Source organism: Diceros bicornis, chromosome 5, assembly GCF_020826845.1.
Source record: "Diceros bicornis minor isolate mBicDic1 chromosome 5, mDicBic1.mat.cur, whole genome shotgun sequence".
NCBI lineage: Eukaryota > Metazoa > Chordata > Mammalia > Perissodactyla > Rhinocerotidae > Diceros > Diceros bicornis.
The window spans coordinates 27,908,863-27,934,956 of NC_080744.1; the positions used below are offsets into that span (position 1 = coordinate 27,908,863).

The 26,094-nt window shown below is 39.7% G+C and overlaps 1 protein-coding gene across 8 annotated transcripts in view; it reads left to right on the forward strand.

The window, feature by feature from the left end:
- Positions 1-26,094, forward strand: part of CHD8 (chromodomain helicase DNA binding protein 8) — a 57,529-nt gene that overhangs the window by 7,646 nt on the left and 23,789 nt on the right. For 4 of the 8 annotated variants that reach the window (XM_058541012.1, XM_058541017.1, XM_058541015.1 and 1 more), the window contains exons 2-9: positions 10,467-11,524; positions 12,572-12,943; positions 13,924-14,309; positions 15,368-15,482; positions 21,879-22,061; positions 22,141-22,209; positions 22,592-22,647; positions 23,170-23,287. In XM_058541012.1, the coding sequence (XP_058396995.1) occupies positions 10,682-11,524; positions 12,572-12,943; positions 13,924-14,309; positions 15,368-15,482; positions 21,879-22,061; positions 22,141-22,209; positions 22,592-22,647; positions 23,170-23,287 (2,142 nt within the window). In that variant the 5' untranslated portion in view covers positions 10,467-10,681. Of the gene's footprint in view, positions 1-5,397; positions 5,456-10,466; positions 11,525-12,571; positions 12,944-13,923; positions 14,310-15,367; positions 15,483-21,878; positions 22,062-22,140; positions 22,210-22,591; positions 22,648-23,169; positions 23,288-26,094 lie in introns of those variants that run through there. The other 4 variants (XM_058541018.1, XM_058541020.1, XM_058541013.1 and 1 more) reach the window with 3 other exon arrangements.

Here is a 26,094-nt window from a genome sequence, read left to right on the forward strand (position 1 = left end):
GTGAGGATGATAAATTGATCCAGACTGGCAATAGAGGCAGAAGTGGATGGATTTGAGGGATACTTAGGAGGTAAAGGTAGGATTTAAAAATATTGGATATAGAGGCCTGCCCCGTGGCGTAGTGGTTAAGTTTGGCATAATGGTTAAGTTTGGCGTGTTCTGCTTCAGTGGCCCGGGTTCGCGGGTTCGGATCGTGGGCGCGGACCTGTACCACCCGTCAAGCCATGCTGTGGCAGTGACCCACATACAAAATAGAGGAAGATTGGACAGATGTTAGCTCAGGGCTAATCTTCCTCAAGCAAAAAAAAGAGGAAGATTGGCAACAGATGTTAGCTCAGAGTGAATCTTCCTCACCAAAAAAAAAAAAAAAAAAAAATATTGGATATAGGTGGTAAGGAAGAGTTTCTGGTCTCTGCAGCCATGAATGAATAGGAGATGCTGGGGGATGATTACCCTTTGTGTGTGTACGTGTGGTGGTGGGGATGGAGGAGACTAGAGAGACTACCAAGGAATCAGTCTCCTTGAGGTCATAAGCCTCTTAGAGAATTGGACAGATGGGTCAGCCAAAGAGACTGGAGAGACTACCAAGAGCTATCGAGTAAGCAAGTGGATATGCAGGTCTGGAGTTCGGAGTTGACATCTTACCCAGAGGTATAAATGAGAGACTTAAGCATATAGATAATTTGTTGAAGAAAATAATGAGTAATAATTGAAGCCATGTATGTGAATTAGACATTCTTGAAAAGAAAGTATAGAATGAGAAGAAAAGAGGGCCTAGGACCAAAGCTTGGTGAACTTTTAACAATTAAAGGCTGGTAGAGGAGAAGAGTAGCAAAGGAGAAGTGATCAGAGAGGTAGAAGGAAAACCAAAAAAGTATGATGTCCTGGAAGGCATCCAAAAAATGTGTTTGAGGATGGGAGTGGATTTTCTGAAATCTTTATGACCCTTCCTTGGATCCCCAAGAGTCTTAACTTAGGTCTCTCACTACTCAAAGTTGGACACTAGTGCCTTAGAACATCTATAGCAGGTGTAGGTTGACTGAAGCCAGTTAGTTGAACATGATCTTCAGACTCTAGAATCTAAAGTGTAGTTATTTCTGTTTGCCTTAAATTAGATTTAATATAGAGGAAGAGAGAGCTAGAGTGCACAGTCAAGTTCATAGATATTAGCCTGCTGAAATTAACGAGTTATTTTGGAGGCCATTAATCTTGGTAATGATCCCCTCTAAGGCTGGTTAGCATCTTCTAGGTAGGTAGAGACGTTGGCAAAAACAAAATTTTTTCCCAACTATCTATCCAGCAACATTTGTTGAGTACCTCCTAGGACATAGTGGTTATATCCCAAATATTGTGCTAGATGTTTCATTAATCCTCATTAATGGCCCTGTAACTTGATCCTCCTTTGTACAGGGGAATGAACTAGACTCAGAATGGTTATTTTACTTGATGGGATAGAAATTTGAACCCAGGTCCCTCTTACTTCAAAGCTCACTATACCTTCATGAACAAATATAACTAAAATACAGAGTAGGAGGTAATTATCCTAAAAGAGTACTTAACAAAAATACTATGAAAGCTCATATGGGACTGCTTACTTTGGGTTTGACAATGAAAAGTAGGAATCAAGAGGCTTTCAATTATTAAATCCAATGGATGTTTTAAAGTTCTTATATTCTTGGACATTTTTGCTTTGTTCAATAGAATTGATCACTCTTTTGCCCTGCAAAACTCTGCTCTCTCTGCTTCTGTGACATTGCACTCTTCCTTCTGTAGCATTTCCTTCTCTGCCTGCTTAGTCGGTGTAGCTTATTCTGATTCTTAAATCCTGATGTTCTCCTGGGTTTTTCCTTAGCTTTTCTAACTCTACACCAAAAATTTCAACAATTGGATTTCCAGCTAAGTGTTTTGTTTAGCCTGCATAGTGTTTAAAACATTTTTTTAAAAATTAATTATCTACATTTAAAACCTAGGATTTACATAAAACTCTGTATTTCTGGATTTTGAAAAATCTGAAGTTCTCTCTCAATCTTGGATGTGTGTTTCCATATGGCAACTTAACTAGAGCTGAATAGCATCTACTCCCTTTGGAATGGCCATGGATTCTCCAGTTCTTTACAGACCCCAACATTCTTTCTTGTCTCCCCCACAGTATTGGTGTAGTTTTTCGTGTACTTCCTCTGCTCATCACACTCCCTGGGTAATGTCCTCTCTTAAAACTGCCATTTATATACTAATAACTCTCAATCTATCACCAAGCCAACTTTTAGTTTTATACATCCAACCTCCTACTGAATAGCACTACTTAATGTGCCATAGGCAACTTAAACTCAATATGGCTGAACTCATCTTTCCCTCTAAACTCCAGGTTCTGCTGATTTTTACGCCCTATTACTTGGCTCTGTCCCTTCCTTCCCATCATTACCTTTTGAACCACATTGCTATGATTCAGGCCCTACTCATCTTGTCAGGATTCTGGTTGCAAACAACAGAAATCGTCTTTTGGCTAACTTACACAGAAAGGGAATTTATTGGAAGGATATTGTATGGCTTACAAAATCAATGGGAATGCTAAAGAACCTGGTTTAGAAAACGATCTGAAACCAAGGGAGGTCAGAGACATGGAGAACATGTCTAAGAGAACCTGGCCAAGGTCACACCACTGAACAGTCTCTTTAGGATGCCGCAGTAGAATTTTAGTGTCTGCCATTGCTGAGTATTGTCTAACTCATTAGTTACCTCTGCAAAGTCAAAGTTCTCCACAGGAGTGCCAGTTAAACTAGCCTAGGTCATGTGTGTACTTCGTCTCTGACAGGAAGAGGAGGTGGAACCCCACTCTACTTCCCACCTCCCCCCACCCCAGCTCTATAGGGAGGTAAGATCCAGCCTCCCATTGAAGACTCTTACCTTGAGCTATTCCCCCAATATAGGAAGGGGCTTTTGGTTGCTGAATAGAAAAAAAATCAGCCAATATCCACTATACAACTCTTTTCTGGACTACCACAGCAGCCTCCTAACTTAATCCTGTGTTCTCTGTCTCCTCATCCAGCAAATCTATTCTCTATCCAACAGCCAGTGTTAGCTAACCAAAATGCGGTTCTGATCATGTCATTCCGTGTTTCAGTGGCTCCTCATCTACCTATAAGAAAGTGCTTTAACGTGGCGTTCAAGGCCCTCCTTGAAGGGTCTGGCCCTTACCTATCCCTTCAATCTCATCTCCCTCTAATTTCTTCTTTGTGACTTACACTTTGGCAAGAATGAACTACAGAACTACTTGTTTCCTCTACATGTCTCATGCTGTTTCTCATTGCTGTGCTTTGCTTTGCCTCTTCTCTTACTGTCCCTGCTGCTTGAATACCCCTTTCCTGTAGCCTACCTTACCTTCCCTAATTAACTCCTCCTCATCTGTTAAGAAACTACTTCCTTGATAACTTTTCTTCCTAAGTCCCTTTCATCTGTGTTCCTGTATTAGCCCCCTGCTTATTTCATTGCATGTATCACCTTGTATTATAATTGTTTACATTTGTCATTATTGTCATAGTCCCTACTCTTCACCCTCTCCCCACATATATACACAAGTATACTCCTACCTTGTTGTGAGTTCTTTGAGGATAGAGATTATGTCTTATTCATCTTTGGTTCTCAAATACTACCACATTACTTGGTATATCATATGCTCAATAAATATTCAGATAATGAAGAGGCATTTGATGTAGATCTTAGAGGATAAGTAAGATTTTGATAAGGCAAAGAAATGAAATAAAGATGGCGTATAATTTGAAGGCAATAGCATTAGGCTGTTGAGGTGAGAAAGGCCCAGATGAGAAAAAATATATGACACTAGTAAGTTGTCTTTTTTTTGGCTAGCATATAAGTGTATATGTAGAAGAATAGTGGGAAATAAGACTGCAAAGGAAAAATGAGGTCTTAAGATTTATCTCTTAAGTAACAGGGAATCTTTGAAAGTTTTTAAGCAGGAGACTGATTTGGCCATACTGTGTTTTAGGAAATTAATCTTGTAGCAGAATGGATTTGTAAGGGCAGAGATCAGTTATGAGGCTTCTTTCTCTTGCATAAGCAACTGCATAAATAAAGAAGTGGCAGCAGAAATAGAAGAGTCAGATATATGGATCCTAACTTGGCCTCTTAGTTTCATAGTTGAATCACTGAACTCTCTAAGCCTCAGTTTTCTCATCTGTACAAGAGGGCTGACTTGATATGATTGCCGAAGTCTTTGCCAGCTCCAAAATCTGGCTGTGATATATTGCAAGAGAGTCAGTAGGACTTGGCAAATGATTGGATGGTAGATACAGGAAGAGGGTTCAGAGACACCTTTGAGGTTTTGTGCCTGAGTGAATGGGAAAACAGTATTGCTGTTTACAGGAGTGGCAATTGGATGTTCCTAGCAATAGTGGTAATGCTAGGATCTTTAAAAATAAGAGATCTAAGGCCAAGTTGATCTTCCTCATTTGTGTCCTAGAGTACAGAAAATAGGATTTCAATATTGGGGATGGTTATGTTTCAGGGGAAACTGGTAGTCAGGAAGTAAGAAGCTGTTTTTAATAAGTTTACTTTGGGAGATTTAAGCTTGCATAACATCATTCTGAGGTTGACTAGTCTCATTGGAAATGAGGGTGGTCTCAAGTGGCATTGCAAAGTGGACACTGGCCAATGTGTCAAACAGGCTGAGTTTCAAGAGAAGTGAGGTGGGGGTGAGAGACCAGGTTTGGGGGTGAGGAGTAGGTGTGTGTTTTGGAGGGGAGGAGGCTGAGAATTGTTACAGGGCGCCAGGGATTACTTTGTAGAAAGAGATACTGTTGCCTAGGGATTGGAGTATCAAGAATGCAAACCAGCATTATGGGTTGTGGCAGAAAGAGTGCTTTATCTTTTAGGAGTAAAAGTCCCCATGTCCCAGCAACTGGGCTGACTCACTCCCGTGATGGAGGGAAGGTCTGGCCCTTTTAATGGGTAATGGGATAAGGTGTAGACACTGCAGCACAGCGGTTGACAGGGCTGCTAGAAGGCAGGGGATTGAGAGGGAGGTGGAGTTGGCCTAGTGTGGAACCTTCCCTCCCGAGTTTATGCTCTTTGGTGTGCAGAGTACAGCGTAGGTGGTAGGGAATTAACCCCTGGACTAGTTTCCCCTAGCAAGAGACTGTTCCTCTGGCCAGGCCCCTTTTTTTCAAGCAAGCTGCAGGCTTCGCCTGGGCCCTAGAAACCGGATAGGCCTCTCCGTGCGCTCTCAACCTAACCCGTGGTGGCGGGGGAGGGGGAAGTTCCGTGTAGTCCCTCCCTTTGCGCTGTTTTGCGTCCTTGCGCTTCTGGTGAGTGGCAGTCGAGTTTAGCCAGTGAGGACGCGGGGCGGGCAGGAGCATCACGTTAGGTTGCGCAGGAGGAGGGGGAACTGGTGCTGGAGAGACAGCGAGAGGGGCGAACCGGCCCCCCACGGCCACTGCAGGTAAAGGCACCTCTCTTACCCGGCTCGGGTGAGGCACAGCTCCTTTTCTCCTTCAGGGCTTGTCGAGCCTTCCAGCCTGTAGCTTCCGCCCTAACATTGCTCCCACCCGGGCATCCACACCCCCCCCCCCCCCGCATCTTCCCGTCTTGGCCATCCCCACCCTGGAGGGCACCCCGCTAGCTCCCTCCCTCAAGTGCATGTACCTCATCTCCATTTTTGGGGCGCCAGTTGCCAGAAATCCGCCTCTGCTGTATGGGCCTTACTGGCACCAACCCCGGCAGTATGAGCAGGTAATGTCCCCGGGTCCCGCCACCCCCACCCCCAGTCGCGTTTCCCTCTCCATCAACCCCTCACTTCCTTACCTTGCTCCTTCCTTTCTTTCCTGTGAATACATAACTTCTGTAGTTTCTCCTTGCCCCTGAACATACGTACATGCTTTTAGCTTTCATAGTTGCCTATTTTGCTTTCCCTGTTTATTCAGAAGGGCCCAATTCACCAGCCATGTTTGCCCCCAAATGTCTATGCCCCTGACTGAGGTGTGAGTGCTTTTTTCTTCAGTAATTGGGAAAACAGAAACAGAGTAGCCACACATTTGGCAGTGAGAGTAGTGAAGATAGAGAAAATGACCTAGGATCTCGATCTTCTTGAAGAAATCTCCTGAGTGGCTCCAAGTTAATAGGTCCATTTCTTATGGTCTGTGTCCTTCCGTCCTGATCCCTTGCTGGCCCTAAATTGTGATTACAGTCACCTTGGATGTTTATTTCCCGTTTCTTTATAAGATTTGAGACCCTTTGGGTCTCACAAATGTCTCCATGGTACAGTTTTTAAATCTTTCCCTTTTAAAACTATGTTGATGATTTTCATCTTAGGCCTCTGATTATTTTATTTTCAAGGGGTTTCTCATTTAAATTAAGCTGCTTCTACCCATCTTGTGTTTCAGTAACATGTGTTTATGTCTGTCTGCAGCTGATCTTCTTGAAGGGATACAGTTTCCAATAACAAGATTTATACTTTGAAGTAAAATAGTTTGTTCTTTTCCGAATCTTTGAGCAGTTAGAGGTTAAGAGGGCATGGGTGGTACTTTGTAAAAGTGCCTATTACAAAAGAAGTCCAGTATTTGTCAATATGGCATTCATTCATTATCTTCTAAGAAGATGGGCAGTACAGAGAAATCTGTAAATGGAGAATGGATGTTAGACAACTGGGATAATCTCTGTTGCAGTGTTTCTCAACCATCATAAACAATAAACTATGACAAACTCCCTTTTGAGAGACCATAAGAAATTTTCTCTCACCGGAGATGTTGATAACCCTTCCAAGGTGAAATGCTTCTTTCTCTGCCCACCCCCCACCATGTTATCTTTTACAGATCTTTACTGGCCAAGAATATTTTGTCCAGTTTTACTGAATATAAATAACCTGAACAATGAGATATGTTTTCCTTTTCCATTTGATAAATATAAAATTATGGCATTGAATACACATTTTCAAACTTCACATACCTTCCATCCCCCAGTTGAGAATCACTCCTTTGTTGAAAGGTATGGGGAGATTGAGATGGAAAAGTGTAGAGCAGAATAAAACAAAGTCCTTTATGATCAGACAGACTAGGGCAAGGGTGAGAAGACATGTAAAATAAAAATGGAAGAGTTGAGACTCTAGATTCCCCAAAAAAACCAACAAGAACTATATTAAAGGTGGTAAAGCTGCAGAAGAAGATGAATTTATATTTACTTTGAGAGGAAGGAGTAGTTCCCCCTTTAAGAGGGAGGTGAGATGAAGGGCTGTTTTATGAAGTATTTAGCGTTAACTGGCTTGTTATTTGGAGATTATAGATGGGTGGCCTTGGATTTAACCTTAACTGACTAGTTTGTTCCACTTCTCCCCAATTCCCACTCCTCCAAGGTTTCTGTCATTAGTCTGGTCATTAGTTTGGAATTATGGAAAATGATTAAGTACAACCATAAAACTGTGTCTTTCCTTTTAAGCATATATATGTGTTTCTCTTTTGGGCAATGGTAGGCCAACACTGGCTTACATTCTTAATATGATAAAAGTCTGGTATGAGTTATCTAGGCAGATGCTTTGCTTAGGGATATCCAAATGCTTCATATAGTTGAATGCTTAACATTTATTTATTTTTACAACCAGGGTTTGAATCATGGAAAGAGAATTTGTGGGGTAAATAAGCTTAGTAGAATAGGCCAGATGTGGATACTGTCAAGACGACCCACAAGTAGGAATGGAAGGAGGGGTGAAGAAAGTTGGAGGTATGTTGGGAGAAGGTTAAATCTTTTGAGAGTCAAAGACAACTTAAAGATGGGAGTTAGAAAAGAAGCAGGAGACTAGGATTTAGAAAGTACGTACAAGGTGAATTAGGTCGGTAGAGGTGAGTTGATGGGATGGGACTGAGAAGTAGTGAAACTTGGTCCTGTGGCATTAAGTTTTTTAATTATTGGGCCAGGCGGAACCAGAAGAAGCAGAAATTTGGCCCCAAAATTGGGAAGGAGGATAAATGATAAATGCATTGACCTTTAAAAACTTATACTTGAGTCATATGGGAGTAAGGAAATAAATCAGAAACTGTTACCCTTGTTTTTCCCATTTAAAAATGAGATCTCTCTCTGTCTGAGATTGGGCTGCTGTGGAGGGAGGGAAGGCATTTGGATGAATAAATAGCAAGGAGTCGTGGAAAGGACAAGATACTCCATGGAAGAAAAGACAGGTTATACTATTATCAGCATAAATTTCTAGTTAGTGGAAACTTTCACTGTAGTTTTTATATGACACGTAACTGTTAGAAATTTAGTGTAACTTCTCTGACAGTGCATAGAAAGATAATAGGTGGCAATGTAGGGAATAACTAGAAAAAAGTTGATGGTAGTGTTGAGGAAATTTATAAAATTATTGAGTAGATTTTCATTAAATTAAGAAACATCCATAACTTTTCTGGTTGCCATTTTGAATAACTTTGGGACAGGTATTAGATAGTAGAGGCTGGAATGAGTTGGTGGCGTAGTTTAGCCGGGAGTGGGAAGTGATATGGATCCTGGGTGAGATTTTAAGGGTATACAATTACTCGAGCAAGGAAGATCTTGTTTGACATTGGTGTAAATGCCATGTATACTTTGTAATTTTGACTGGTATGCGAAGTACTGATGAGTTTGTTCTCTTTTATCTATGTCTGAGTTTCTGGGATATTTACGCACATTATATTGTTTTATAAGCATAACTGGAGTGGGTTAAGGAAGGGAAAAAATAGTTTGAGAGTTACGTGAAAAAGTCTTCTTCAGTCAAGTCTATACTGTGTCACTGGCAAATTTCTTCTCTAGCGTCTTCTAAAAGTTAGGAGAAATGATCTTATCAAGCAAGGCTTTCCTGAGTTGTCAAATATTGACATCATATACAAAGAACAGATACTACTTTCCATATAGTTTAGTTATATGGTGATGTACTTATAATTGCTTGTCGTAGTTTTTCCTTTTTCCAGCATTTTCATAAACTTAAACCCCTAGACATGAATTTGGTAAACATACTTGTAGGTATTTGTGACAGTTTTTCAAGACTGGAAGCCTTCTACTGTCTTGTCTTAGAAGCAGGGAATACAATTTAGTTTCTGTAAGGGCTGAATGGTTCATTCCAGATACTGCAGGCAAATATATTAATTCATTAAATATTTTTTTGAGCAACTACTGTGTATGCGATATCCTGCTGGTGCTTTAGGAAGCCACAGATAAATAAGATGTGGTCCCTATCGTCAAGAAACTTTTTGTCTCTCAGGGAAAGAGGAGCTGGGCTACCATGCAGGATTATGTAGGGTGTGCATTGCACATATTCATTATCATCATCAATAGTATGTTTAGTATGACAATTTTCCAGCAGATGGCAGACAAGCATCTTGAGGAGCAGTCAGCTTTTTATAATTTGCACAAAGGAACCGTTTAAGCCTTCAGAGGTTATGGATAAGAGACTCATCATTTTAGTAAAATATTAAATATAAGTGTTTTAAATAAGATGCAAACAATGCTGTGGTATTTAAGGGTGAAGGGACCAAGTCATCACAAATTGCTCTGTTGTTAAAGGGTCAGAGGTTCAGGGCTCACCTTATGGAGTAGAAGACCTTTGAGGGTGGGAAAGATTTCAGCTGGGACAGATTTTTGGGAGTGGGGCTGGGGGTGTTCCAGGCAGAAGCTACAGCATAATAGGACAAGTCATGCAGATAGGAATCACATTAAGGAAACTGTGTAGTCTAGTTAGCCTGGAAGGTAGGGTCTATATAGGAAATGATGAGAGAGAATGTTGGGAATATAAACTAGAAGTAAAGTATAGAATTCTTTGAATCCCTTGCAAAGGAAGTTTTTGATCTTAAGTATGAGGGGGGGGAAGGGACTTGAGAATAGAAATACTATGTATAGATTAATTGAATAAAGATTAGTATAGATTAACTAGAATAAAGGTTGCAAAACTTCCTGAGTAAAATTATAGTGTAAGCTTAGCAAGGTTGTACTGTGAGCTTGGTTAAAGGTGGTTATTTTTGCCAGTGGTAAGTAAAAGTATCTAAAATACAAGGGAAATTTATAAAATACAATATATCTAAAAATGTTTATCTACATTCACTGAATTGCTGCTGGTATATTGTTAAGTTCTGCCAGCTTAAGAACCTGAGATAGAAGGTGAATGAATATTAAATTTCCAGACCTCCACCTAAGAATGATAATTGTAAAAAGAAATGGACAGAGACAGCTGAATGATCTTGACAGCCAGAAACTTCAGGGTGTGTAGGTATAAGATCTCAAAAGAGGGATTGGTTTCTTTTTTTCTTTTTTAGTTTTAGTTTTGAAGCAGAAATACAGGTGTTCTTTTTGCTGTGTCTCTATCCTCAGATTACCTCATATTTCTCTCCTCTCTTATTATTTTGATGCTATTTGATATTAAGGGTAATACCTAAGGAGGAGAAATTTTCCCTGTGGTCACCTACTTTGCTTATTTTTCATTTGTCTTCCCATAACAGGAGTTCCACCATCTTCCTCTGAAGACCTAGCCATCTTGCTCCATGAAGGTCAGGACAATCTGACATGCACTTGTTTCTTGCCTCTTTAGCTGAAGAGTAGTCCTCTTCCATTGTGTACATTTTTTTCTTAATAGGGGAGGGGAGGGGAGAGCCAGTACCCCCCCTCCCCTTCCCTCCCTAGACCTTGGGGAAGTACCCTGCATTGCTTTCCCAAGATGGCAGACCCCATCATGGATCTGTTCGATGACCCAAATTTATTTGGCCTGGACTCTCTGACTGATGACAGCTTCAACCAGGTCACACAAGACCCCATTGAGGAAGCTCTTGGACTGCCAAGCTCTCTGGATTCCTTGGATCAGATGAACCAGGATGGTGGAAGTGGTGATGTGGGGAATTCATCAGCAAGTGACCTGGTCCCCCCACCAGAGGAAACAGCCCCCACAGAACTTCCCAAAGAATCAACAGCTCCAGCTCCAGAATCTTTAACCTTGCATGATTATACCACTCAGCCTGTCAGCCAGGAGCAGCCAGCCCAACCTGTCTTACAGACACCGATGCCAACATCAGGACTTTTGCAGGTCTCCAAGAGCCAGGAGATCCTGAGCCAAGGGAATCCTTTCATGGGTGTCTCTGCCACAGCTGTCTCCTCCAGTAGTGCTGGAGGGCAGCCACCTCAGTCAGCCCCTAAGATTGTTATCCTTAAGGCCCCACCAAGCTCCTCAGTCACTGGTGCCCATGTGGCACAAATTCAGGCCCAAGGTATCACCAGCACAGCTCAGCCTCTGGTGGCTGGCACAGCCAATGGTGGAAAAGTCACTTTTACCAAAGTGCTAACCGGCACTCCCCTTCGACCAGGTGTTTCTATTGTCTCTGGTAATACAGTGTTGGCCGCCAAGGTCCCTGGGAACCAGGCTACTGTTCAGCGCATTGTCCAGCCCAGCCGACCAGTAAAGCAGCTGGTCCTACAGCCAGTTAAGGGTTCAGCTCCTGCTGGAAACCCTGGGGCCACAGGGCCCCCACTGAAGCCTGCAGTTACACTGACCTCTACACCTACCCAGGTGACTTGAGTGAAAGGGGGAGGTGAATTGTGGTTTAGTAGAGGGCCCAGCAACTGTGTGAGCGAGAGCCCATGAGAGCTATCTCCAGGAAATCCTGTTAGAATTCCGTCTTTGCTTTTTATCAGTTAGTGTTGGCAGCCACGTACTTATTATTTACCAGGTGGAGGCAGTTAGTATTAACATATTTTTTGAGCTCTTACTACATGTTTATACTGTGCCCAGCTAGGGCTGAACAAGACAGCACAGTCCCTGTCCTTTCAGAGCTCACAGTCTGCCGGGAAAGACAGACATTAAACAAGATTTCACAATGATGTATGATATAAGGTTTTATGAGAAATATAGAATGCTATGGGAACAAAGAATCATTTTTGAAAAAATATGTTTGTTTGTATTTGCAAGACTTATAGAAGCTATATGTATCTTTCCCCTCTTCTTACTACTAAGATTGTCCTCCTCTGACTCTGCCCAGTGAAAAGGCTAGATTCTTTTGTGAGAAAGTAGAGGCTCTAGCCTCTGAATAAAGGGCCAAAAGAGTTTGAGGGGCAGGGGGCCAGTATTAAGATCAATATCTTTCCCCTCTTCTTATTACTAAGATTGTCCTCCTCTGACTCTGCCCAGTGAAAAGGCTAGTTTCTTTTGTGAGAAAGTAGAGGCTCTAGCCTCTGAATAAAGGGCCAAAAGAGTTCGAGGGGCAGGGAGTCAGTATTAAGATCAGTAGGACCAGTGGAAAGAAGCTATAAGGAGGTGAATTTCAGCCCGATATAAAGACTTTTGTTCTAATAGATTTCCAAAAAATGGAATGACTGCCTTAAAAGATAGTAAGCCTCCCATCAGGAGTTTTCCAAAAATAGGCTTGATACCCACTGGGTAGAGGTGTTATAGAAAAGATCCTATCAGGACAGGATAGGAGGATGAACAAAATGAATTGTACTTTGTCTTCTGACCCTCAGTTTTTATGACTCTAGGATGAGGAAAACTGGTGGCTATTTAAGGATATACCATTCTTTAATGTTGTACCTTTCTTGCAATTTCCTTTCTTCATTCTAGGGTGAATCGAAACGCATCACCCTGGTCCTCCAGCAGCCACAGTCTGGAGGTCCCCAAGGACACCGGCATGTCGTGCTAGGGAGTCTACCAGGCAAGATAGTGTTACAGGGTAACCAGCTGGCAGCCCTGACTCAAGCCAAGAATGCCCAGGGTCAGCCCGCCAAAGTAGTAACTATCCAGCTGCAGGTGCAGCAGCCACAGCAGAAAATCCAGATTGTACCACAGCCTCCGTCATCACAGCCACAGCCCCAGCAGCCACCCTCAACCCAGCCAGTGACTCTCTCCTCTGTGCAGCAGGCTCAGATAATGGGACCAGGACAGAGCCCGGGACAAAGACTTTCAGTACCACTCAAGGTGGTGCTGCAGCCACAGGTGAGACTTAAACAGTTAGGAAGAAAAACAGACCTCTTAGTCCTTTGCTGTTACCCTCAGCAACCACTCATTGTTGAATGTGGGGCCAGTCTAGAGTCATAACTGTGAACTGAGATGCAGACTTTTATTTCTTTCACGCATGGAAACCTTGTTTTAATTATATCATGAAAAGATTTGAGGGTTATTATTGGGTTTGGGATAAGAGGTGGTTTATCTGGTATTTGTCTTTTTTTTTTTTTGCTGAGGAAGGCTCGCCCTGAGCTAACATCTGTTGCCAGTCCTCCTCATTTTTTTTCTTGAGGAAGGTTAGTCCTGAGCTAACATATGTGCCGATCTTCCTCTATTTTTTTGTATGTGAGCTGCCACCACAGCATGGCTGATGAGTGGTATAGGTCTTTCCCTGGGATCTGAACCCGTGAACCCGGGCCGCTGAAGCAGAGTGTGTGGAACTTGAACCACTCAGCCATGGGGCCGGGCCCTGGTATTTGTCTTTGAACTGTTCCATTTACAATCTTTTCCTAATACTTTGTGAAATAAAAATGATTCGAAATATCCTCTCATTTAAAAGATAAAGAAATAGTCTTAAAGAAGTCAAGTGATTATCACTCCTCCCACCCCCTCAGGGAGGTAAAGGTAGGCCAAGAGTAGAATTTGAATTTTTTTTACTTTTAGCCCAGAGACCAGTATTCTCTCTATTGTTTGAAATTTTTCTAGGGTAATGGAGATGGATATTGACATTAGGAGCATGGCTAAGGGATTCGACGTTTAATTTGGCACAATTCTTGCCTTTTCTCACCCCTTTCCCACCAAAAAACACTTTTTTTTTTTTTAATGTGTCTAGGTTCACTAAGACTTGATCTGAGTTTAGTTCATGAGGAATTAGAGGACTGAAGTTTCTAGCCTACCTGCTTCAGAGGTGGGTTTTATTTAAGCCATTTAGTTACAAGCATGTTGAAATTTTAGTATCTTTATTTCTATAGGCTAGCTCTTCTCAAGGGGCCTCTTCTGGGCTCTCAGTAGTTAAAGTTCTAAGTGCCAGTGAAGTGGCAGCTCTGTCCTCACCAGCAAGCTCTGCTCCCCATACCGGAGGCAAGACAGGAATGGAGGAAAACCGCAGGCTGGAGCACCAGAAGAAGCAAGAGAAAGCAAATCGGATTGTAGCAGAAGCCATTGCTAGGGCCCGTGCCCGGGGTGAGCAGAACATACCTCGAGTCCTGAATGAGGATGAGTTGCCCAGTGTTCGGCCTGAGGAGGAAGGTGAAAAGAAACGCAGGAAGAAGAGCAGTGGGGAGAGGCTCAAGGAAGAAAAGCCAAAGAAGAGCAAAACATCTGGTGCCTCCAAAACTAAGGGCAAGAGTAAGCTAAAGTGAGTACCAGCCATTGCTATTTTGATGGGACATTTGAGGGCGGTGTATTCATTTTTAAATTAGTTTTGAAGGAACAACTTGTATTTAGTAGCAACATAGTTCAAGGTGATCTGTCTGTCATGGAAGATAATAAGGCCTTTCTTTTCTCTGTCCCAATGCTTGTATGATTTGTTAAACAGAAATTTGCAAATTTTCGTAGTCTGAAAGAGAAACATTAAGGCATAGCAAGGATAGCCAATCATTGTGTTGGGAGTTACATTTAAAAGCTGTGACTGTGTTTTTTTATATTCTTCCTGATTTTGTATCACTGTAGTGTGAAAGAGACTTTTCACTACCCCTCTTCCATCCACACCTGTAAAAGAGGCCTGCTGGAGCCATAGCTACCTTGTTCTTGCATCTTATCTGTGAACTGAAGATTTCATTAATGACTGTCAGCCCTACCATGGCTTGCCACATAATTCTTGTTACAATTGAGTGTCCTGTCTTTGCCTTCCATGTCTTGTAGTTTCATTCCTTTCTCCCTAGCTTCTATTCCCTGGGATTCTTTAGGTTTTGTGGTGTAATTATAATAATCCCTTATATTTATACATGATTTTTCAGCTTTTAAAAAATAAGTTTCATATCTATTATCTTATTTGATTTTCAACAGCTGTCAGACCAAGGAGTACAGATACCATCAATGTTTACAAATAAGGGAACTAATGCCTAGCTAATGATGTCTGGGCCTAAAATGAGGCCTTGTAATTCTTAGTCCAGTATTCATTCTGCTGGGCTGCTGGGCAGAATGAATGAGTATCGTATGCTACCTTCCTTCAGGTATTTGTGAATCACTGGTAGCAAGGATTTGTCAAATCTGGTGAAAGGTCAGCCAGTGGTTTAGAAACCCCAGTATCTTCTTTTTTCAAACACCCTACTCAATAGCTATGTGTCCCACAGACTGAAGATCTAAACACTTCTGTCTGGAAGGTTCATTTGTGATGGTTTAGAGTAATTATATTTTTTTACTCAAAAATTTTCCTTGCCCTCACTGAAAATGAATTTGGTTTTTCCTTTTTAGTACCATTACTCCTGTGGTGGGTAAGAAGAGAAAGCGTAATACCTCATCTGATAATTCAGATGTGGAAGTCATGCCTGCACAATCGCCCCGGGAAGATGAAGAAAGCAGCATTCAGGTAAAAGGATCCCTAAAGAACCTAGTAGAAAATTCATGTTAATTCTGACAGATAAACCAGGAATAGATACTGAGAGACTATAAGCCTATAGAAATTTCAACACTTGTTCTAAACCAGAGATACGCCTAAAAGGTAAAAGAAGTAGACCTGGTCATGGTCATTTCTTTTCAATTTTTGTCTTTTTAGGCAAAAAACATATTACTATAAAAATAGCAGTACTCATTTTCCTCAAATTCTTGTGTTTTAGAAACGAAGCAAAGTGCAGTCATGCTGCGTGATTGTTGGGGCTGTGTCTGTACTTTGATTTCTCTTCGAACTGTCCAGCTGTCCCTTTGCCTTACCTTTTCTGCCCTCAGGGTTCTGACTCTGTGGACTGAGGTGCTTAAGCACAATGTTTTTTCCTACCTTTTGAAGATGAGAGACTTTGGAAGAGAATAAAAGAAGCTGGACCAGAAGAACTTTAGTCTTCTGTCTTTGATTCTTGCCTTACGGTACCATCTTTGGCTGCAGTTTCCAACCGTAGAAAGAACCTGGTATTAAGATTCAGGAGACCCATAGTGCTTCTCAGTAGCTCTGTGGGCTTGGCCAACTGACACTTAGCTGTGTCTGAATTCCTCATCTGTAAATGGAGGTTTGGACCAAATGAATCTGAATTGCCTTTCTAGCTATTAATACTTATAAATGCCTCTCCTCTTTCTTAATATACGTTCAAAAATTGACAAACTGATACTTGGGTTCTTTTGGGGGAAATTAACTTGTGAGAAGAGCCAAAACATTTTTGAAAAGGAAAATGAGGCAAAAACTAGATTTAACAGACATCTGAGTATATTATGAAACAGTAATTACTAAGAGTTTGAAATAAGAAGAAATAACAGATTAATAAAAGATAATAGAGTCTAGAAATAAATGCAAATAGCTATGAGAATTTAGTATATGAATTAAAATGCCATTTTAAAGATTATTTAATAAATTATATTAGGACAACTGGCTAGCCATTTAGGAAAAAATAAATAAAACTGGGTTTCTTGTATCACTCCTTAGAAACAAATTCTAGTTTAATCAAAGGTCTAAATGTAAAAATTGAAATCATGAACTTTCTATAAAACATGGATGGATTTTTTTTATAATTCTTGAGTGGGGTAAATCTTTCTAAAGAGGGTATTAAAATTCAGAATTCATAAAGTGAAAGATTGATACATTCAACTACATAAATTATGCCATGTGTAACAACAAAAAAATTCCATAAACAGCATAGTGGTTAAGAACACACTCTGGAGCAAGATTTCCTGGATTCTCATCTTAACTCTACTAACATTGTTATCTCGGACAAGTTTGTTTAACTTCTTGGTGCCTCAGTTTCCTCATCTCTAAAATGCAGATAATAATACCTACCAAGTAGAGTTGTTAGGAAGATTAAATGTAAACACAGAACAGTGCTTAGCTCGTGGTAAGAGAGTATAGTAAGAGTTATATATGTGTTTGTTAAATAAAGTATTTGTTAAAGAATCAACAAACAAACTGAAGGCGGGGGGCCAGCCTGGTGGCGTAGTGGTTAAGTTCACGAGCTCCACTTCAGCGGCCCAGGGCTCTCGGGTTCAGATCCCAGGCGCAGACCTACGCACTGTTCATCAAGCCATGCTGTGGCGGCGTCCCATACACAAAATAGAGGAAGATTGGCACAGATGTTAGCTCAGGGCTGATGTTCCTCACCAAAAAAACCAAACAAACTGAAGGCAAATTTTTATAATACAAGAAGTAGATTAGTAAAATTTGAAAAGTGGTGTATTAGTTTGCTAGGGCTGCCATAACAAAATAACACAGTTTAGGTGGCTTAAACAACAGAAATTTATTTGCTCACCGTTCTGAAGGCCAGAAGTCCAAGATAAAGGGGTCAGCAGGTTTGGTTACCTTTGAGACCTCTCCTTGGCTTGCAGATGGCCATCTCCTCGATGTGTCCCCACATGGTCTTTCTTTAGTTCATATATCTCTGCTGTCTTTCTGTGTGTCCAAATTTCCTCTTCTTTTAAGGACACGAATCAAATTGAATTAGGGTCCACCTTAATGGCCTCATCTTAACTTAATCACCTCTTTAAAAAGCCCTGTCGTGGGGCCGGCCGTGTGGTGTAGCGGTTAAGTGCATGCGCTTTGCTGCTGGCGGCCTGGGTTCGGATCCCGGACGTCTACCGATACACCACTTGTCAGGCCAGGCCATGCTGTGGCAGCGTCCCATATAAAGTGGAGGAAGATAGACACGGATGTTAGCTCAGGGCCAGTCTTCCTCAGCAAAAAGAGATGTTAGCTCAGGGCTGATGTTCCTCTCTCACACACACACACACACACACACACACACTAAATAAATAAGTAAATATTTTAAAAAAATAAAAAGCCCTATCTCCAAATACAGTCTCATTCTAAGGTGCTAGGGGTTAGGGCTTCAACATAAGAATTTGAGGGGACACACTTCAGCCCGTAACAAGTAATGATGCCGGTGTTGGCAATGGAGTTAAGGTACAGGCACTTTATACGTAGTTGGTGGGAGTATTGAGACAATCTTTTTGGCAAGTCAGTGTTTCAGTATGTAACAAGATTTAAAATGTTAATGCCCTTTGACCCAATGATTGTGCACCTAGGAAACTACCTTATGAATATATTCTTGAAAGCATGCAGTGATGTATGTACTGCAGCAATATTTACAGTAACAAAAACTGTAAATATTAAACACAAAATTAAATGTCCATTGGGGAGAAACTGTTAAGTAAAAATTATGAAAAATCCATGCAGTAGAATACTACATGGCAATTAAAAACAATGAAGTAGGGTAGGGTATAATAATGTGGAAAACTCCATATTAAATGAAAGAGGCTAGTTATAGACTAGTGTATATAATATCTCTTTAATAACTTTTAAAGAGAGTGTGTGTCGGTGTGTGTGTACATACATACATGTATATGCATCCATTTTTTTATCCTGGAAGGATACATAAGAAATTTTTTAAGAGTATGTATCTTTGAGGAGAGGGGTTGAAGATAACTGGGTCATGATTACTGTACTTTCATTTTTGTTCTTTGGAACTGTGTGTTTTTTTTCAACCCCTTTATCATTTTGTTTTTTAGGTTAAAAAAATATATATATGTACACGTGTGTATATACACGTGTACATATATATGTGAGAAAAATTACAACAGTGCAAAAAAAACAGACACTATGAAAGTCTCCCAATCTAGACCCCAATCTCACAGTCCTCCAGTTCTCCTTCCCAGAGGTAACCTCGGTTACAGTTTTTTTTGTGTATCCTTCCAGAAATATTCTTTACTTTCATGAACACTCCACTTTTACTTCCAATTAATATTAGTATTCCATACCTACTCTTCTGTACTGTGCTTTTTTCTCCACAACAATACATCTTACAGGTTGTTCTTTATCAGAAAACATAGATTTAGCCCATTGTTTCCCCCACTCTCTTTTTTATTATGAAAATTTTGAAACATACACAAAAATAGATTATTTAATGAAGTCCCATGTTCCATCACCCCAAAAAGTTCCCTCATACTCTTTTCTAGTCAATCCACCCCCTCCCCCCACAGAAGCATTGTTCTCATCTCTATTACCATAGATTAACTTATCCTGTTTCATGTAAATGCAGTCATATAGTATGTACTCTTGGGTCTCACTTCTTTCAGCGTAAGTTTTTTGAGCTTCATTCATGTTGAATGTATCAGTAGTTTATTCTTTTTTTTCATGAGAAATACTTTATGAATAGACCACAGTGTTTATCTGTTCTCCTATTAATGGACATTTGCATTATTTCCTGTTTGGAGCTATTATGAGTAAGGCTGCAGTGAGCAGCCTTAGGACAAGTATTTTGTGGATATAGGTTTTCATTTTTCAGAGCTAAATCCCCAGGAATGGAATTGATAGACCATAGGGAGGTTAAACATATAAACATATAACTTGATAAGAATCTGCCATCCTCCGAAGTGATTGTGTCATCTTACACTTCCACCAGTAATGAGAATTCCAGTTCCACATCTTCAACATTTGGTGGTGTCAATCTACCCCACTCTTTTTAAATAGTTCTATGGTATTCCGTTTTTTGGCTATATCAAAATTTATTTAATGAATCCTCTGTTGATGAGCATTTAGCTTTTCTCTGGTCTTCTATTACCACAAGTAATGCTACAGAGATTTGTACACACATGTAAATTTATGTGTAGGATAATATCTTTGAAGTGGAATTGCTGGATCAAAGGATATTGTCAAATTTTCTTCTGAAGAGTTCATGCCCCTGTGTACCTCTCACCAATACTGTATGAGTTCCTCCTTCAAATATTTGATCAAACTTTCTTGTTTTTGCCAGTCTGTTAGGTACAAAAAAGAAAAGAATTGGCATCTCAGTTTATTTTTGAGTTATAATTATTTTATTATGAGTGTGAGCATCTTTTTACATTTAAAAGCCATTTGTGGTTTTATTTCTGTTCATTTGTAGTTTTTTTCTATGCATGTCATTTGCCTGTATTTCTGTTATTATTGATCTTTTTCTTAGCTATTCAAAAGCACTTTTTATGCTTAGAAAATGTATCATATAGCATTTTTCCCCTCAGTTTATTATTTGTCTCAATTTTGTTCATGACAGGATTATATTATGTAGATATCTTAAAATATTTTACTGGGGTCGAATTGATCAATCATTTTATTAGAAACACCTTCCCTACTCCAAGATTATAAAAAATTCTTCCACATCTTCTTTTAGAAATTTTATGTCTTTTTTTTTAATTTTAAATCTTCGATCCTTTTATAATTTTGTTTCTTTCATCCTTTAGATGTCTAGCCATTTGTTTCTAATCCCATTTATAGAATAATCCACTTTTTCCTCACTGATTATAAGTGCTATTTTTATCACATTCTAAATCCACATAAGTATTTTAGTCTATATTTGGACACTATTTCATTGACCTGTTTATCTCTCCTTGGAGAGGTACCAAGCTGTGTTAATTAGTATAGCTTTATATTGTCCTTAATAATTGGTAAGGCCCACTATCTTCTTTCATATTTTTTCTGATTATTCTAAGATGTTTATTTCTCCATTTGAATTTTAGAATCAGCTTATCTAATTAAAAAGTTTTATTAATTTTGTTTTGTCAAATTCATGTAATTAGGGAGAATTAAGTCTTCTTATTCCAGAACAGTATATTTTCCTGTTTATTCAAGTCTTCTCGGGGCCGGCCCTGTGGCTTAGCGGTTAAGTGCTCGTGCTCTGCTACTGGCGGCCTGGGTTCGGATCCCAGGCGCGCGCCGATGCACTGCTTCTCTGGCCATGCTGAGGCCTCGTCCCACATACAGCAACTAGCAGGATGTGCAACTATGACATACAACTATCTACTGGGGCTTTGGGGGGGAAAAAAAAAAGGAGGAAGATTGGCAGTAGATGTTAGCTCAGAGCCGGTCTTCCTCAGCAAAAACAGGAGGATTGGCATGGATGTTAGCTCAGGGCTGATCTTCCTCACAAAAAAACAAAAATCTTCTCTTATGTCCTCTTACAGTATTTTAAAGTTTTCTTCCTACAGATTTTGTATATTTCTTACTAAATTTAATCTTTTAGATAATTAATCTTTTTTTTTCATAGATAGGATCTTTTTTCTCATTTTTTCTGGCTGAGTCAATATAAGAGTGCTATTGATTTTTAAAAATTAGTTTTATGTCAAGCAAGTTTGCTCAATTTCAGTAGTTCTGCTTCTGATAACTCATTTGATTCTTTTGGGTTTTTGAGGGATATCACAATTGAAAAATAATAATTTTATTCTCCATCCTTCCTAATTTTTTATCATGAGCTGCAAGTATTACTTAAATTACTTAATTAAAAAATGTTTTATTCAACCACCTGAAAGAATAAGGTAGATCTAAAATGTATTGATATGGAAAATACCTCACAGAAATATTGTTAACTGAAAAAGTAAGCAGCAGAACAATGTGTATAGTATGATTCTGTTTATTAAAACAAAAAAACTTTAGAACTAAAACAAAGAAACCAAATTAGATACAATATATTCTTATACCTTTGCACTTCAGGTTGCTCCTGGTGTGAAGTACATTGCACCCTGTAGCTTGAGAGTCCTATTTCAATTTCCCAGAGCTTCTTGCCAGTAGTACCCAGGTTTCTTTCAGTTGGATTCTGGTTCTTTGGTAAAACGATTCAGCAAATTAATATATATTCAGTACACAGAATAAATTACATGGTTTAACATCACATAGTTTGATAAATAAGCTCTTTATCATCTGCTGGTTTGATTTTTCGTGGGGATTTTGGAGTAAAATCCAAGTATGACAATAGGCAAATAGTTTTCAAGATTTTCTCTTTGAGAGACTAAGCAATTATTTTAACTATTTTTGCCTTTACAGAAGAGACGCTCAAACCGCCAAGTGAAGCGAAAAAAATATACAGAGGATCTGGATATAAAGATCACAGATGATGAAGAAGAAGAAGAAGTGGATGTAACTGGTCCAATAAAAACTGAGCCTATTCTCCCTGAACCAGTGCAGGAACCAGATGGCGAGACTTTGCCTTCCATGCAGTTCTTTGTGGTAAGCTGAGAACTTAAGCAATTTGAGGTTTGTCCTACTGCTCACAATCTCTGTTGACTGACTGCATCTTTTGCTACAGGAAAATCCCAGTGAAGAAGATGCCGCCATTGTAGACAAAGTGCTTTCTATGCGGATTGTAAAGAAGGAGGTGAGGCCTCTTAATGTCAGCCCATAATGCTGCGTTTAATGTCAGCCCGTAATGCTACATTCACAGGCTTTATTTATTGAGCACCTTTGGATGTCAGGATATATTGCTACAGTGTAGTTAGGAGAAATGATGGGGGAAAGTTAGCTAGAAAATAGGAACTGTCTTAATGCCTCTTCTTTCACTTACCTGTTTAAAATGGGAAAAGGCTTATTTTCTCCAGCTATCAGGCCTCTAGTATTGAAGTACCAGGTTAGTTCTTTAATCCCTCAGTCAATAATATATTCTGGTAGCATTGGTATGAAGCAATACCATGTGTGGTTAAAGTTAAATGTTCTCTCTCTGACATATAAGGTATTAGTAACTATAATTTCTTTCTTCTCAGCTTCCTTCTGGACAATATACTGAAGCAGAAGAATTCTTTGTCAAGTACAAGAACTAGTATGTGATCTGTGCAAAAAGCTTTTCACCCTAAACTCCACAGGGTTGTAAAAAGTTCTCCTGCATAGTTATCTTGGGTGGGAATATGTCCCTTTTTTATCATGTCCTAGTCCAAATTATTTTCGGTGAGGAAAATGGCTATTCAGAGAAAAGTTCAGGAATTGACATGATTCTTATCATTTCCCTGCAGGAAGGTGGGGCAAGGGTAGTTCTTGATAATCAAATCCCTTGTGGTCCTCTATACCTTAGTCTAACATTAAGATCTTGCTACTCAAAGTGTGATCTGTAGACCAGCAGAATTAGCATCATTTGGATGCCTGTTAGAAATGTGAACTTGTAAGCCCACCCCAGACCAGGTGGTTTGTGTACAAAATCAAGTTTAAGAAGCGCTGACCTAAGAGACTGTCTCCCTATTTAAGCATGTACTCACTATGTCTGCTTCTGGCTAATCCCCAAATCTCAAACACTAGCCTACCAATTCCTCTTTCTCACACCATGACTGGCTATTTCCATCCCCTTCAGCTCCTATCTGCACTGTGAATGGGCTACCATCTCCCAGCTAGAGAAGGATAAGAGGATTCATCAAAAACTAAAGCGCTTCAAAACTAAAATGGCTCAGATGAGACACTTCTTCCATGAGGTAATTAGGAATAGGTATTGCCTATTTCATAGAAGCATAAATTACTGGGGTTATCAGCCTAGGTGCATTCTTCAAAAGACTTATAGTTGCTTTGCATAAATGGGTATAAAGTTTCATTTTGATTATTGGACTTTTCTTAATTGCCCCATGCTTTGTTTTCCTAGGTCTAAATATGGTCTTTTCATAAGTTATAGAGTATTTTAAAATTGACTTTCTCTATATTCATGATGTATTTTGAAAACGGATGATAAACTGATTTCTGGTCCACTTGACACATGCTTCTTCCTCTAATGTCAGTCTTTAGCAGTTGATGGTATCTGTAGACGTAAGCAACCATATTAATGAGAGAGAATATTTTCTCTAATTTTTAATCCAGTACAACTAGAAATGATAATAAAGGAGCTTTACTTTCCTCTATCCATTGTTACTGCAGGTTAAACACTGGAGTACGCATAAGGGTTTCTTGAGCCATATTTTAACTCGCCATTTTGCTTTGCAAGCTTTGTGTACATATCCCGTTGCCAAACTGGGATTTTTCATCTTTATTCTATATACAGTACTAAATCCTTGAGAAGAAGGATTATTTTTCAAAGCTTCTTAGCTAAAGGAGAAACGGTCTAGTGAGAAAGATTGAGAGAAGGAATAATATGTAGCTTCAGCAAAAAAAACAGTTCTGGCTGAATACATCTGATAAAGCTAACTATATCACCAGGTTTGCCAATAAATGAATTATTTTCCGCATCACCCGGAGAGGGCAAGTAGGACCATGTAGGTTTTATAATTTCTTTTATATGAAAATAATGATAATTGGGTTGTGTTTTTTCATCCATATTCTTTTAAAGCCTAATTTGTGAAATGCACAATGAAACTATAATCCCATTCCAGTTGGTATTTGATGTACAATTTGTGACCATTGAACCAAGCTCTACTGACTAACTTATATGCCAATTAAATCTGCCTTTAACAAAAGGTAGGCCATATAACCAAATCAGTCATTCATTTATTATGTGTTAGTCACTATGGTAAAAAAACTAGACATGGTCTGTGTTCGCATGTAGCTCACTGTCTAACTGGGGAGAGAGAGGTGTCAAAAAATAATTCAAATTGCGGTAAGTGCCAGGAAAGAAAGAGCACAAGGAGACATAAAAAAGAAAATGCCTGCTTTACTTTGGATGATTAGGGAAGATTCTCTGAAAATTGATGTATGAATAGGAGTTAGCTAGGCCATGAACACACATAAATAGTATCCTTGGCATGGGAAATAACATACGTGAAGCCTCTGAGACCGGATGAGGAACTGAAAGGACAGTGCAATTGATGTGCAATAGAGAGAGAATGGCTTAAAATGAGATTAGAAATCAGGCCAAGCGAGTGCTTCTTTACCTTTTAAGCAGTTTGGTTTTCCTTTTGCTTTTATTCTAAGTTCAAAGGGAAACCACTGAACTATGTAAAACAGGTCAAAGACATATTCCAATTTTCACTTTTTTTGTGTGTGTGTGAGGAAGATCAGCCCTGAGCTAACATCCGTGCTAATCCTCTCTTTTTGCTGAGGAAGACCGGCTCTGAGCTAACATCTATTGCCAATCCTCCTCCTTTTTTTCTCCAAAGCCCCAGTAGATAGTTGTATGTCATAGTTGCACATCCTTCTAGCTGCTGCATGTGGGACGCGGCCTCAGCATGGCCAGACAAGCGGTGTGTCAGTGCGTGCCCGGGATCCAAACCTGGGCCGCCAGTAGCGGAGCGCACGCACTTAACCGCTAAGCCACGGGGCCGGCCCCAATTTTCACTTTTAAAAGATCACCTACACTTTGGAAAATGGATTGAGCAAGAAAGTAGGATGAGCAGTAAGGAGGCAGTTGCAATTTTCTACATGAGAAATTATCATGGCTTAGACTGGAGTGGTTTCAGTGGATAAAGGGAGTGGGTAGGTTTGAATTTATTTTAAAGTAGAATTTGACAGCACTTGGTGTGATGGCATGTATAAAGGGCTTCTGGTCTGAGCAAATGGGTGAGGTGGGATCATTTATTGAAGTATGAAAGGTTTTAGAAGCAACTGATTTGGGGAAAATCACAAATTTAGTTTAGACCATGTTAAGCATAAAATTCCTTAACATATGTCTAGTTAGCGGGTGGATATACAAATCTGGATTTTTCAGGCTGCAATTAAAGTTTGGAATTTATCAGCATATAAATAGTTATTAAAGCCTTAATAATGAATAAAGTTACCTGTGAGGAAATTTCTATACTTTCTAATAGTTCTGTACTTTCTTATAGAAATTTCTTTCTATAAGAGAATGGATATGATTCCAGAACCAGGCTTTAAGGAATTCTCCCAAATTTAGAGGTCCAGGTGAAGGAGAAGGGATTATATGCCAGAGTGGTAGGAGAAAGCTTAGGAAAAAGATATGTCACCAAAAAAAAAGTACCTTAAGAAGGAGGGATTTTTTCCTTAAGGTTCCTTTGAGATCTTTGCAGCCTTGGGTTATTTATCTTGGGACCACCCAAAAGCTGGTTACCAGAGACTTAGAAGGAAAAGAACCAGTGAAAGTGATTAAGAATTGGCCAAAACAAAACCAAAATAAAGGTGGAGGGGGCTACCAAGAGAGTATGGTGTCTCAGAAAAGCCAAGGGAAGAAAGTGCTTTAAGGAGAGAATGATGAATTATTGAATACTGTGTAGAGGTAAAGTAACATGAATACAGAAGTGTTTCCATTTTATTTGGCAATTTGAAGATCATTAATGACCTTGAAAACAGTAGTTTAATTGTGGAGTGGATGGACAAGTGAAGGAGGTGATGAAATGGAGAT